The sequence below is a fragment of the Macaca mulatta genome, chromosome 7 (assembly GCF_049350105.2).
Source record: "Macaca mulatta isolate MMU2019108-1 chromosome 7, T2T-MMU8v2.0, whole genome shotgun sequence".
In the NCBI taxonomy this organism is placed as follows: domain Eukaryota; kingdom Metazoa; phylum Chordata; class Mammalia; order Primates; family Cercopithecidae; genus Macaca; species Macaca mulatta.
This window is the reverse complement of record NC_133412.1, coordinates 54,309,949-54,321,935: the sequence shown is the minus strand read 5'-3', so window position 1 is coordinate 54,321,935 and position 11,987 is coordinate 54,309,949. Positions and strand designations below refer to the sequence as shown.

At 54.9% G+C, this 11,987-nt stretch overlaps 1 protein-coding gene across 5 annotated transcripts in view; it reads right to left on the bottom strand.

Annotated features, from left to right (window-relative positions):
- Positions 1 to 11,987, bottom strand: part of TMEM266 (transmembrane protein 266) — a 148,928-nt gene continuing 136,941 nt past the window's right edge. For all 5 annotated transcript variants that reach the window (XM_015142762.3, XM_001104538.5, XM_077938096.1 and 2 more), the window contains 2 exon segments: positions 2,707 to 2,769; positions 1 to 1,224 (listed from right to left, as the gene is read on the bottom strand). In XM_015142762.3, the coding sequence (XP_014998248.2) occupies positions 650 to 1,224; positions 2,707 to 2,769 (638 nt within the window). In that variant the 3' untranslated portion in view covers positions 1 to 649.

Here is an 11,987-nt window from a genome sequence, read left to right as displayed (position 1 = left end):
TCTCAGTGCAGCTGGTTTTTATTATTAAAGCCAAGGTTGGAAAATGATTGTCCCCCTGCCCCCTAGGACCCTCCCACCCACCTCTAGATTGATCCCTTTATATCCTGTGAAGGTGAAAACTAGATTTGTCTTGAAGAGACTCAGAAACGCTCATGCTGGAATGAGAAAATGAGGACAAATGACATAGGCTCAGATGGTGGTCTCCGTGTGATTGTGTTGGACTCCACTCAGGATTCCTGGGAAAGACGGCTTAGGGGTGGGGCTGGACAGCCCCTGCTCACAGTGCTGTTCCCTAGAGTCCAGGGTGGGTGTCAGGAACGAAGGCAACGGAAGAGGCTGAGCTGGCCCCCCGCACTCTACCCTGCTGAAGCTGGGCCACAGGCTGGTTTTTGTAAAAATGGTTAAAAAGAAAACCCAGCCACGAGCACCACCCTCCCCTGAGCAGGGTGAGAAGAGGCGCCAGCTCTGGGCTTTGAGGTCTGAAGCTTGTGGCCTCCTGGCCTGGCGTCGCCTCCCTGGAGGCAGGCAGCACCCTGAGGGAGGCCAGGTGGGCTCCTAGGCCCCGCATATGGCCCTTGGCAGCCTCCAGGGTCCCAGGAGAGCTTTGAGATGGCTGTCTCCCCTCCTCCCACCCAGCCCATGGCAGGCTCTAGGCCTCAGGGACCCTGTGCAACTTTTGCTCTTTGGATTCCAAAGATCTGAACTTGTCCTCCAGCACGGGAACAGTGGGCTGGAAGTGGATGACAGGCCTGATCTGAAAGACAGTGAAGCCCTCCTGGTTCTTCTGGTTGAACAGACTTACCCTGTGTTCCAGCTCGGGGCTGGTTTGGGCCGAGCCTGCTGGGCTGGGCCGGGAGAGGGGGGCTGGGTCCAAGGCCCTCTGGGATGGGCAGGGGTCCTCTGACAGGGAGGACAGCAGGTCCTGAACTGTGGCCTCCTCCACCTGCTGCTGGGGTGGCAGCGGCAGGGGAGAGGGGCCCGGTTCAGAGGATGGCTCCTCGCGGGCGGTGCTGCAGTCTGTGGAAGAGCCCAGCGTCTGGCTGCTGTCACTCTGGGCCCGGGTGACCGAGCTGCGGGAGGCACTCTCCGAGGTGGCGCCGGTGCCATTACCGCCAAGCTTGAGGGGCATGTCCAGAGACAAGAGGTCCGAGGAGATGTCGGGCTGGTGGATGTCTATTGCGGCCGTGGTGACCATGCACACAGCTGCATCTGGGACACCGCTGTCTGCAAGGAAGGAGGGGATCTCGGTCACACTTCAACCTCTGCCACACCTGGGGGCCCTGAAGAGGGCAGGTGTGAGCCGGGCGGTGGGCAGTGAGTGTGGCTAGGCTGTAGGGCACCATACCTTTGTGGAGGGAGGCCTTGGTAGAACTCCCTCCCAGTTCTCCAACATCACTGCCCTGCTTTGAGGGGGATTATGCCTCCCCATCTTGTTAAACTCAAGTGTAGGCATGTGACATGCTTTGGCCAGTCACCCATGAGAAGTGACCTCTGGCACTTCTGGGCAGAAGCTTTATGAGCCGGTGCTTTACCCTGGCAAATGTTCTAGAATATATGGCGACTGTTCTGTCAACTGGGTGCTGAAGTAACGGTGATGACCTGGGAGCAGAGCCCCCAGCCAACCTGCAGTGGGCTTTTGTGGCTTTATTTAAACCATCAAGACGCAGGGTTATTTGCCACAGCTGCCTAACCTAGCCCATCCTAACTCAGGAAGCGCGGTGTGCCAGGGCAGGGAACTTGGGTTCCATGGTCTGAGGAATGACTCCGTTTCAGATGGACTGGCAGGGGTGGGGGCTGCGGAATGGGATGATCAGAGCCTGCTTAGCGTGCATCACAGGGTCACAGGACGCTCAGAGCTCTTTGCTCTAGGTGAGAGTACCACAGGGCTGACCTACAGAGGGTGCAGGGTGGGGAGGTTTCTCCCCAAAGTTGTGGAGGACTGGGAGAGAGGTCTGGGCTGGAGACGGTGGTCTTTGAAACCAGCATATTGGATGAGGCTTTGATGGAGGAGAGAAGAGGGATGAGGCCTTAGGGAGGCTAAATTGTGGAAAACCAAAAATTCAAATGCATTATTCACATGGCCCAACATAATATTCTAGCCTTACAATGGAGCATACAAGGTTTTGGGGGCTGTGAAATTCAAACTCAAGAACTGCATGTGGAACCCTGAACTGGAAAGGGGGCTATGGAGAAACAGACACCAAAGGCCTCAGCATTATTTTAAAATTCAATCTTTCCCATAAGTAAAAACCACTGGGCTTCCCTGAGATTTTTTTCAAGTGCAAGAACATCCAGCAGGGACGTAACTGAGGTCTGCTTCTTCTCACACCCTGGGGTGCTGTGGCACCTCAGCCTCCACTGTGCCCACCTTGACAGGTGTGGAGGTGGGGGGCACTGAGGTCACTTGTAGTTCTGGATTCTAACCCCCTTCCCATTTCAGGGTTCCATATGCAGTTCTTATGGGTGATGACAGAGCACCCCTATCCTGGCACCTGCAGGCTCAGCCCCTGGGCACCCCCAGCTCCAGTGCTGGACTTTGCTGGAAGCTGAAGCTCTGATATTTTAACCTTGAGCACTGCCTGCAATTATGGTTCACAGGCACCAGGTGATGGGCATGCTCTAGAGCCAGGCCGAGTTGTCTCTGCCTTCGGGTTTAGGGGTTGCTGGGGTTCTGGCACATGTAGAACAGCCCCAACCCAGACTTACCACTGCTGGGCCCATTGTAATACTGACTGATGTAGCTGTTCATGTCATCCTTCACCATGGCTTCTACAGAGGTGGGGACAGAGAAGGGTGAGTGCATCAAGTTCATTCTCTTCCCCTTATACTCTTGTTCCCACCCCCACGGCCATAACAGAAGGCTTCTGTCTCACAGAAGCCCTTGGTGTGTGTGACAGGAGCTGCCTCCTGGTTCTCCATGGGGACTGCCTGTCTCACCTGCCCCAGGGGCTGGACTGCACTGGGTGCTGGGGGACCCAGGTTCTGATGAAGCACCTGCCTTAGTACTGACCTGGACAGACCCCTTCCCCTCGGTCCCGTTTCCCCATCTCTGAGATAAGGGGTGTGGAAATAACTTCTCAGGGCTTTTCCTTGTCTGGATGGCCTGAGCCTTCACTGCCTGAACTTCTCAAGGGCACCGGAAACACTGCCATCGGTAGAGAAGCCTTGAAATCCCATCTGCAGGAATACACGGCCAGCCACAGGGCTGATTTGCCATCCAGACAGCCCCCCGGGGCTCGATCCACCTGACGGCTCCAGCCTTCCCTGCAGTACAGGAACAGACCTGGGGAGGTGGGGTGCTGGGGATCTCCACCACCTGCACTGTTCCTACATACAGTAGGTACTCAGTACATAATTACTGAGCAAATTACAGAAGGGGAGGTGAAAGGCTGTCCATGTCAAGGGGGATGGGAATAGGGTCTTAAATATTGACCAGCCTGGGCAACATAGGGAGACCCCATCTCTACAAAAAAATTTTAAACATTAGCTGGGCATGGTGTTGCACACCTGTGGTCCCAACTACTAGGGAGGCTGAGGTGGGAGGGCTGGCTGAGGCTGTAGTGAGCTGTGATCACACCACTGCACTCCAGTCTGGGTGACAAAGTGAGACCCTGTCTTCAAATAAATAAGGAATCAAGATTCCTTATTTATTCCAAATAAATAAGGAATCAAGATTCACCTCCTGAGAGAAGCAGGGAGGGAATGGGAGGAGAGTTGAGATTTTCAGAGTGGCCTGAGAGTGGGAGGAAAGCCAAGTGCTCGGAGACCCCAAAAGCCATCCTAAGAGCTAGGCCTTGTTCCAAGGGCAGCAAGGCAGTGAGGGGCCACAGGAAGGTCTGAACTTGGTCAGGTGTGATTGGGAGAGGCCACCCCCAAAGTTGTGGCAGGAAGACCAGAGACTGCAATGCCTAGGGTGGGGTCAGGCACCAGAAAGCCCTCAGCATGGGAGGGCTGAGGGCTGTCCTCTCTCTCCCATGGAAGTCTGGAAGTGCTCCAGGGCTGCCCCTAGAGCCCGAGTCTGCACCCCCAGGAGCTTCTCTGAGGAATGGCATCAGCAGACCCCCTGGGTTCTGAGAGCCCTTCCCAGGCACACCTGTGAGCTGCAGAAGCCAGTGTGCTCTGACCCTGGGAGGCTGGAGGCAGCACAGCAGGGCCTGGCTCTTAAAAGCTTTTCTGGCCTCTTTTGATCTGTAAATGCCTGCAGTCAGAGGTATGTTTTGCACTAATGCTGGGGTTGAGGGAGGGAGGGCCCCGGGCTGGCTCCGGGCCCTGATCCTCATCAGCCAGCTACACTTTTCTTGCAGCTGGGCATCCGTATGCTGTGTGTACTGCCAATGCTGTCTAGCCTGGCTGCCACCCTGGGAAGCCAGGGGTAACTGATCCCTGCAAGCTGGAGGCTCAGGACCTCCAGGCCCTATGGGCCAGGTTGGAGGATCTGGTCAATCTTGGTTTTATCCTGAGACCACACCTGCAGGGACTCCAGAGGGCCATGTGATGTGAGTAGGACAATGAGCTCAGCTGAAGTATCCACAGACCAGCGAAACTTTAACCCAAGAGCCACTTGCAGGAGGAGGCCAGGGTAAATGAGAAAATCCCAGATGCTGAGTTCTTGTCCTTGTGCTGCCACTGGCCTGCTATGGGGGCTCAAGCAGGTCCCATCCCCTCTCTGGGCCTTTCTTCATCTGTACCCCCATGGCACCGGTGAGGCTCTTTCAGATTGTGATGGGGCCAGGCAGATGGTTCTGAAGTTCCAAGAGGTGACGGAATCACAGCGGAGTGTGAAGGGACTAGAGGCACCTTGGCCAGTCCCCAGTGCAGGAGTCCCCTGGATGCCAGCCTGAGAGGGCTGTCTCCACCACAGCCTGCACACCTCTAGGAAGGGCGTGCCTGCCTCTTTGTGGAGCAGCTCTGGTCACCAGCTCCTGGGCAGCTTCTCATTCATCTGTGCTCAGTGGAGTCACAGTGAGCCCACCCTTTGCCATGTATTGAGCCCAGGAGTCCCTGCCTGCGGGGAGCACAGTCAGGGCCTCCCGGGATGTCAACTCCTGGTCAAACGGCTCATTAGCATTTAATCAGGAAGTGCCTACTATGTGTGAGGCTTACAGGTCCTGGTCCTGCCTTCCACACAGGTACCAAGGACAAGCCTATTTCTACTCACCGTCTCTATGACAGCCCTTCCACCACCTAAAAAGCCCCTCACATCCCTCCTGGGAAGTCTCCTTTCCTTGGAAAGCCCCTGTGCATTCTCTACCCCTCCCTGGTTTCCCAGCCTTTCCACCCTGAAGGCTTCACTATGGACTCCAGCTGTGACCAGAATGGGAGGAGGGACAGAGGGAGGGACTAGTGTTTACTCTCAAAGCTCCAGACCTAGGGGTCCACACTTCACACACTGATCTCCCTGCCCCTGTGCTGCAAGGCCGTGATTATTGAATAGACTGTGCCAAGTGCACCAAGATCCGATGTGATCACACTGCCCTAATGCACCCTCACATCCTCTGAGCGTGTTCAGAAACTGCCCTCCTCTGCCAACTCATGTGGAGCTTGTGGCCAGCATGGACGCCCAGGTCTTGTCTGCAGGAGCTGAGGCCAGGCCAGGCCTTTCCCACCCTGTACTCATGTAACCCCCAAGGAGGGCTCATCACCCTGGGCAAATGTCAGCTTGCTGGGCTCAGCCCAGAGGCTCAGCTTGCTGGAGACATCCTGAGTCCTGGCTCAGCCCACCAAGGTATTAGATCGTTCTGCTTTCTCTATGTTGTCTACATAATTGAGGAGGCTCACATCTTCGTGTAAGCTGTTGATAAAAATAACCTAAGCCAGGTGACCTTCAGCCCAGACATCCCTCCTGAGCTTCGGACTGGTCTGGCCGACCGTCCCTGGACAACTCCTGGCTGGCCTCCAGCTGCCTCTGACTCAACATGTCCAAAATAGAACTCGGTTTATCCATCCTCCTCTGTGGCATCCATCTTGGTGACTGGTTCCTGGCACTTTTTAGTGCCTCTCTCTTACTAACAACTTGATTTCCACCAAGTCTGTGACCAGTTGAGGGAACGCTGGCCCTGTGACCAGTCTTAGATCAGACTTCACGGACACTGTTGGCCTCACTCGGGGCTGCCCACCTTCCATCTAAGAATAAGCCCCTGCCCCCAGGGGTTTGCTTTGATTCAGCCCTGAGGAGCCCTAGAGACGTGCAGGGAGAACCCACAGGACCGTGTTGTGCAGCCCTTGGAGGGGCAGGAAAGAATGGGCACAAACACAGGCTTCAGAACAAAACAGACCCAGGGCCAACCCAGCTCTGCAGGGCACGTGCTGTGTGGCCTTAGGTAGATCCCTTAGCCACTCTGAGCTTCAGCTTCTTCACCCATAAAATGGGGATAGCAAATGCCTACCCTGCTGGTGAACTGGTAAGAGTCACTGAGATCATGAATGTTTAGCCCAGGGCCATCCCTTGCCTCCCTGAACCCCTGGCTCCAAAGTCTCAGTGCTTTCTGTGGCAGCTGCTCTCTGCTGCCCGGCGCCTTTCTTCCCAGGGTGTGAGCACTTTGCAAACCCAACCTGACTAATCCTCCTAAAGCCCGTCAAGTGCAGTGGTGCCAACGCTCATTATATATGTTTTACCCCTTGGGTGGAGCCCCCGACCTGCCCAGCCAGGAGGCAGAGGTGGAGAGAAAAGGTGGTGAGTCAGCTGGGCCAGGCTTCCTGGAGGTGGTGGGGACTGGTCAGGCTGCGTGGACTCTGGTGTGGCAGAGGGGCATGAGGCGCCAACCACATGCCCTGTGCAGACCCAGGCCCCAAAGCCCAAGGCAAGGCCCCGATTCCTGGTTTGGGCCCCTGCTCCCAAACTCCAACTTGCTCTTCCATGGCTTGGCAGCCCTCACCAAGGGAGGGCACTAATATTCACTGAACTCCTACTGTATACGAGGGATGAGAGCTGCACATATGACTAAATGCTCAATCCTTCTCAGTGAAGAACTTCTGCACCTGTTTCATTTTTGAAACACTAAGACTGAGACAGGACCAGCTACATAATTTCTAGGTCCCTTGTTTAAAAAGTATTAAGAATTTCAAGAGGGTAACAGCAGAGCAGTGAACCAAAGTTAGGGCCCTGTGTGACCACACAGGTCATGCGTCCATGAAGCCAGCCCTGATCACAGAAGTAACTTGTTCAAAGCCAAATTGAAATTCAAACCCAGACCTGAGTCCTAAACCCATGTCCCTCCGGTTGCTTCAAGTGCTACTTTGTGTGAGGCTCTTTCAGATCTAGTCCTACAGCCCTGGGGTTCCTGGGGTCCCCGATGTCCCGGTCAGGGCCACACATTTGGAGGCCAGTGGAGAGTCTTGCCTTCATGATCACCCAGGCCCGCTCCTCTCCAAGGACAAGCACTGGTGCCAGCTCAGCTCCCTCCCCTGGGGCTGCCTGGTGGAGGGCACGCACAGAGCAGGCTGGCCACATGCACCCCTGCAGCAGTGTCTCTGGATGCTGCAACAGCATAGGGGACGTGAAGGTTCCCTGTGATATATGGTGAAATCCGTGGCACTCCCACCAGGGGCTGTAATTCATAAGTTATGGGCGAGCTTCAAGACTAATAAATTTGGGAGAGAAGTATTAATGACTACACAGGGGCACTGTGAACTTGGCAGGCCCCAAAGCCTGGAACTCTGCAGCCTAGGTTTTAAAAATGATTTGTGCTAGAGCAAGTCTAAACAGAAGCTGCTTGGCGTTGTCTGACTGTGACCTGCTGGCAACTGTTGAGACTGTGGAGCCGCTTCCTCCTCACGGCTGGGGCTGGCACCCCGCCCTCCTGGGCTGCCCTCCCCCACCCTGCAAAACACAGGGCCCTCCCGAGGCTCTGTGACTCACGGCTCATGTCTGTAGGTTAATCCCTGGATTGTCTGTGTCCTGTGCATGAGGTGGGCCTCAGAGCCTCGCTGGCCTGAAGGTCACAGTTAGTTAGCAACAAGCACTGCCCTTACTTCATCTCCAGAGTGGCCTACAGTGCTCTCAGCTTGTCCAGCCATAATTTCTAATGTCATGAAAATCCCTCCCTGGACACAGTTCCTGGTCAAGGAGAGATCAGCTGGGGGATGCCCTGTGTCCCTGGACCATGCGAGGCTGTGAATCACACGTGTCCCTCGCCAGCCCCATGTTCTGCCCTCTGCCTTGGAGGCACTGGCTTTGCTGTTGATGCTCTGGGGCTGGCTGTGAAACAGTGTGCGGAGGGAGCTGCCTAGGCTGGGGCAGGCAGCATCCACAGAGCTGGGAGGTACCCAGGGGTTGCCCCAGAAGCAGGGAAGAGTGGGCAGGGGGGACCCCAGGGCTGGATGGAGAGGCATCTGCACCTGCTCCTGGGGTGCATGTCTGGCACCTCTATGGGAGGCCTGGGCCTGCCCTATCCAGATATCCCCTACCCTAGTTTCCAGAAGGGTGAGCAGGGACACTGCAGACCCTGTGACATCCTGCTGGTGACACATAGCCAATCAGTTTCCCCAAGTGGCCTTCGACTCCGACCCGATTTCTCCCTTCTGCCCCTGCCTCCCTCCTCCTCCTCCTGGAAGTTGCCCACTATGGGGATTGCAGAGAGAGGAGGAGCAGGAGGGCCAGGCAGGACTGAAAGCTTCAGAGCACTCCTAGAATGTGCAGGAGTATTTTAAAGGCTGGTTTGTTTGTGGAACCTCCAAGTCCAGATCTTGGCTCCCCTGTGGGCTCAAATGTGGCATCTGGCATTCAGGCTCTTGTAGGTCATTGGCTGAGGGACAAGGGCTATGCTGTTAGCTCTAAAGCCAATGACCCTGATGAGAGAGACAGAGGAGGTGTCGCGGAGAGCAGCCATACCGGGAGTGCTGAGACCTGCAGAAAGAACATCACGGGGCAGGCCCAAGCCCCAGGTGAGGTGCAGCCTCAAGACTGGCTGTGGGCAGAGCCAGGAGGCTGTAACAGAGGAAGATCCTGGAACGGGCTGTGAGATTGTAAATCTGCTCCTTTCATCCTTAGAAAGCCAGGCAAAGTGGGCAAAAGTTGTTCCCACCTTCCAGAAGAACTTTCAAAAAGAATAAGAAGGCAGATTCCACAAGCACCAGCCTTGGGGCTGAAAGCCAAGTGTGGGGTCTCTGGGGTGAACTACTGCTGACTGGCCTCAGCTCCTAGAGAAGACGCAGGGCTTCACAGCAGGACAAGTGATGTCAGAGAGCCTTATTTTGTTCTTTGATCAGTTACCGGCTTGAAGATTACATTCAATGCAACAAACTATGGAGAAATGGCTGAGGCAGGCCCTGAAGTAAGTTTAGAGGGGAGACACACATAAACGCTTATGGCAGCGGAGCAGGATCCAGACCTGGGAGTCGGTGTAAGGTTGCCAGGGAAGGGTGTGGAGATCTGGGAGCTGACTCTAAGATGGGTTCTAAGCATGAAGAGAAGTCTGGTAGGCAGAGGCTGGGCCATCCTGTGAACAGCATGCAGAGACTCAGAGACCGCACAGAACATTTACAGAACTAAAAGTTCCATTCCTCTAGAGTGAAAAGCAAGCTGAGGAGGCAACCCGGGGCAAGATCATCAGGGGTCTTATGTGCCTGCCCCCTCTTAAGGGTTGAATGGGCACCGCCTCTTCATTCATATGTTGAAGCCTTAACCCCAAGTACCTCAGGATGTGGTCTTGGAAAGAAAGCGGTTGCAGATGTCATTAGTTCAGATGAGGTCCTTATATGACTGGGGCCCTTATAAAAAGGGGAAATCTAGATCCAGACATGCACATAGGGAGGATGCCATGTGCAGATGAAGAAGACAGAGCAGGGTGATGCTACTGTAAGCCATGGATGCCGAGGACTGCCAGCCGCCACCAGGAGCCAGGGGGAGGCCTGGGACAGATTCTCACTCCCAGCCCCCGGAAGGGAAGCATCCATGCCCAACCCTGATCTCAGGTTCCGGCCCCAGCACCGTGAGACAATACGTTGCTGGAGTTTGTGCTAGCCAGTCTGTGGCATTTTGTTATGGTCGTCCCAGCAAACTAATCCACCAGCCTAAGGGGCGTGGGCTTTTTCCTGAGGGACACAGGGAACCAGGAAAGGCGGAAGTCGGGGAGTGGTGTGAAAGATTTTTGGAACAATCACGGTATGGTGGGGTAGGGGAGACTGCAGAGGGGAGAGGAGACTGCAGAGGGCAGGGAGCTGGGCAAGGTCCAGACATAATAAAGGCTGAATGATGAAGATGAAGAAGGGGATTGTTTCAATTAATTAGGAATTGGCAATGGGTTGTGAATCAGGACCTACCAAGCCCTGGAGTAAAGGCAGGAATCAAACAAGCTACAGATGAACACTGATGACTACGAAGTTCTACAAAGTTCTGCACGAGGCTACAAAAAGCCTGTTGCCCAAGGCAGGACTGCCGGGACACACGGCTCAGATGAGCTGTGTGGGGAGTACATAAGGCTGGGTCAGCTATAAGCTCAGCCAAGTGGTCCCCACAAACTCAGGAGCCTTCTGGCTGCATCGTGGGGGTCCCGGGTCCAGAAAAAAAAAGCAAGAGTGCCCCCCTCAACATTCTGCCTTGGGCTTGCAGCACCCCAGTAACTGCATTCATTTGTGGATGTTACTCTGAGAAGGACCAAAACACTGGAGAGCTCTGGGAGGAGGCAGTACAGCAAGAACTTGGAGAGCGCGTCCCCTGAAGGTTGACTGTGGAAATGCAGGTGACGTCCCTGGAGGAGAAACAATCTCTAAATGGTCTCAGCTGGGATGGCACTGCCTGTGCGTGAAACCCATGGCCAGCAGGGAGGCAGGAGCAAGGGACCAGGCCTCAGTGCAGTCTGAGGAAGAACTTTCTTACAGGCAGAGCCGTGTGGAGGTGGGGTGGGTTCCCCAGGGAGATATGAAGCACTTATTCTTAGAGGAGGGCGAGCTGCGGCTGCACGGCTCATGGCAGGGAGTTATAGAGGGGATTCTCACATCAGCTGAAGGGGTGGACCCAGAAGTCCCCTCTAGCCCCCAGATCCTATGTTTCTAAGATCTGAAGATCTCTCAAAAGAGTGGCTGGACACAGTGGCTCATGCCTGTAAACCCAGCACTTTCAATGGCTGAGGCAGGAGGATCCACTTGAGGCCGAGTTTGAGACCAGCCTGGGCAACATAGCAAGACCCCATCTCTACAAAAATAAAATAAAAACATTAGTTGGGTGAGATGGTGTACACCTATGAACCCAGCTACTCAGGAGGCTGAGGTGGGAGGATCACTTGAGCCCAGGAGTCTGAGGTGGCAGTGAACTATTATGATACCACTGCACTCCAGGAGTAAGACCCTGTCTCAAAAAAAAAAAAAAAAAAAAAAAGCGACCATTCATTTCCCAAAAGCTGTTTGCAGTGTGTTGCAGTGCCTTACAGCCCTTAGAGCTTTCTCACAGCCATCGGTTCCTCATAGGTCCTGTGAGGCAGACGAACTGAGCTAGGAGTCCATTTTACAGAAGGGAACGCTGAAGCCTCCAGTCAGGGAGCTGGGGAGTGGCAGAGACTGGAGCTCAGGCCTCTTGCCTCCCGACCTGCTCAACTTGCCCGGCTGTCTCCTCACTGCCCTGGAGGGGACACGGCATGCCAAGGAAGAGTGGCTCCTGGATGAAGCTGGGGTTTTGGGTCCCGTAGCCCGAATTCACAGTCCAGCGCCACCATTTCCTGGCTTGGGTGGCCCCGTGCAATTCCCGAAACCTCTAAGCCTCGCAGCAGCCCTGTGAGGAAGCCTCAATACTGCTCCTATTTGACAGCTAGCAAAACTGAGCCCCCAAGAGACTCCCATCACATAACTGGCTGATAGAAGAGTTGGGATTTGAATCTAGAAATAACTCCCTTCCATACAGGACCCTACCCTGGACTGTGGCTAGTGTTCCCATCTCCACTAACATCACTGTCTCATGAATTCTCACCGTCTGCAAGGCTCAGGCTCTGGGCTGCTGTGGCCCCGGGCCTGGACTTATTTGGGCCCCAGTAGGTGGCATTCCAGTAGGAAGCCCC